Genomic DNA, 2,506 nt, shown 5'->3' on the forward strand with positions numbered 1-2,506 from the left:
TAGATAGATATGAAGACTCTCCTCGACATGGAGATACAAGTGAGAGAGGCTGTATATATGACACGAGAAAGTAAAGACGTACGTCAAGTTCTAGATGCATGCGCATAAAATGTCGATCTTCGTTCTCATCGCGTCTCTCCTCTGTATCAGTCCATACGTTACAGATAGATGTATAGATCAGTATCGACGGCCCTGGAGGGCCCTCTCTCTCTTTCTATAGAGAACTCATTCCTCTCTCTCTTACTCCTTCTTTATCCCTCCTCGTACAACGTGTATCTCTATACATGTTTCTATCGTCCCGTACATCTACAAGTCATTCCTCGCTTTCTTATCTCGTTCCTCTCTTTTCTTTCGTATCTCTTTCTGTCTTCGCTTTTCTTTCTTGCTTTCTTCTCAATGTCCTTTTCTAACCTTGGACAAGGCATGAGCTGTCTGGTCCCTTCAGGGCAAAAGTAGCCTCGGGGGCAAAGGCGATTTGTCAAAGTCTTCGAAATTTCTTCAGGCAGGCCAGGGTGCGGGTCGTTTGCATATGGATCGGCTCGCCATGACCCTCCTGTACAGATGTGTCCCTACACACACACGTCCACGAAAAGAAAGAAAAAGGCGGGGAGGAAAAGGACAAGAGAAGCAGGAATACAGGGGAAAGAGAGACAGAACCCCTCTATGTCTCTCTCTCTTGCTCTGTCCAAGTGTCGAGACGCCAAGATGTGCGTAAATAGGGAGGGTGTAGATAGATCGACCAAACGAAAGATAGGTAGATAGAGGAGACAGACTGAAGGTAAGATAGGCAGATAGCTTTAAGATAGATAGATAGAGCAAGGTCGATTCAGCGTGAGTGATAGATAGACGTATTATAGGTAGAGGGGAAGTGTTCCTCGTTGTAAGGATGAAGAGAAGACGTAGGAATGCAAGCGAGGATTTAACGTCCATCATACCACTAAAGACCATCAAGAAAGAGCTGGGGTCTCTTCCACGGCTCGCTTATTCTTTTCTTTCTTTCTCTCCCTCCCTTTCTTGGATCTTCTCTTTCTCTTATCTTACTGCCCGACATAGCTTCGTTGCGTCGGTTTGACCAGGTGTATCGCAATAGTGGCCTGGAGTGCAGAGGGTGCAGTCTGATAGAGACGTCGCCTCTGTATTATTGCTGAAGGTGCCTATAGGGCATGCACGCTCGTACTGGCTGTGACTCCCCTCAGGACAATAGTACCCGGCACCACAAGGCTGAAAGAAAATACATAAGAGAGACATAATAGACAGAAAGACAGACAAGCAGATAGACGCACTTATCTAGCCATTCAAACTGCTACACATGCATATGTACACTCCTAAATACAACTTTATATGGAGACATGCGGAGATAGCTTCATAGCAACAGATATACACGTCCAGCCTTCCATACATAGGCACATAGATAACTATACTTGCATCTTGCTACCCCATAGACACACACAGCGTGGGGAGGGAGGTCTCTCTCTTCTTTTCCTTGTACAGAGTGAAGGAGATGATGCTGTCGGTACACCTGAGAAGTATGCAAGTCAGCTCTAGTACTTCTCTCTTTAAGTCGTCTTTTCTTCTTCTCCTTCGTCTTAGTATGTCCGAGAGCAAGTGAGGAGGGTTGTCTGTAGTACACCTCTTTCACACTAGCACCCTACAGGTCTCATGGAGTCGTATCTCTCATTTCTTTCCTCGGTGTATCTTCTCTAGTATCGCATGCACCCCTTAGAAGGAGAAGAAGCAAAAGAAGAGCAAGACCAGGAAAAGAAAGAAAGAAAGAAAGAAGAAAAGAGAGGAAAGAGAAGAGAACTGACAAGAGGGGTGGGATTATCAGCCGGGCAGTAGAATCCTGCAGTGCACGGTTTGCACGAGGCTTGGCCCTTCTCATCTTGGTATGTCCCGGGAGGGCAAAGAATCGGAGCGATCGGTCCTAAAGAAGCAAACAGAAGAAAGAAAAGAAAAGAAGAAGGAAAAAGACGTCGGCAACCTTCTTATAGAGAACGAGAGAGAGCGAGAGACATCTATGTTAACCCCAGACGAAGTGAAGATACACAGGAATAGAGCTGTACATACACCTATATGTAGATAGGTGCACGACTGATTGAACGTATATACAGATCTACACGTAGATGGAGATTTACAGAATGTGTGTAGATGTATGCAGGACTTGGTCTTCGTATATCTAGATTATGTATCTATATGTACAGCTATCTGTCTACGTGCATGCAGGGTTGGAGTAGGAGAGAAGAGGTGTCTTGCTTCTTGCTCTTGGTGTCGGAAGAGCAGAGGAATTAATGGGGAGAAAGGAGACTTCTTCTTACCAAGTAGGGGCAAAACGAAACTCTTTATAGACCTAAAGTCCATAGATAATACACATTCGGGTAGCTGGACAAGATACACACCTTAACCTCTCTCTGCATACACACCCCAGCCCGTATGCATAGACAGATAGAGATATATAAATATCTATAGGATTGTATACATAGCGTAGCAAGATTTAGAAAAAGAAGTG

The 2,506-nt window shown here is 44.9% G+C and overlaps 1 protein-coding gene across 1 annotated transcript in view; it reads right to left on the reverse strand.

The window, feature by feature from the left end:
- Positions 1 to 2,506, reverse strand: part of CSUI_001011 (gcc2 and gcc3 domain-containing protein) — a gene marked incomplete at its 3' end in the record, with an annotated part of 19,662 nt that overhangs the window by 14,582 nt on the left and 2,574 nt on the right. Inside the window, exons 4-6 of the mRNA XM_068061217.1 lie at positions 1,809 to 1,924; positions 1,042 to 1,221; positions 412 to 569 (exon numbers count right to left, since the gene is read on the reverse strand). Of these exons, the coding sequence (XP_067926806.1) occupies positions 412 to 569; positions 1,042 to 1,221; positions 1,809 to 1,924 (454 nt within the window). The remainder of the gene's footprint in view (positions 1 to 411; positions 570 to 1,041; positions 1,222 to 1,808; positions 1,925 to 2,506) is intronic.

Source organism: Cystoisospora suis (genome assembly GCF_002600585.1).
Source record: "Cystoisospora suis strain Wien I chromosome Unknown contig_400, whole genome shotgun sequence".
Lineage (NCBI taxonomy): Eukaryota > Apicomplexa > Conoidasida > Eucoccidiorida > Sarcocystidae > Cystoisospora > Cystoisospora suis.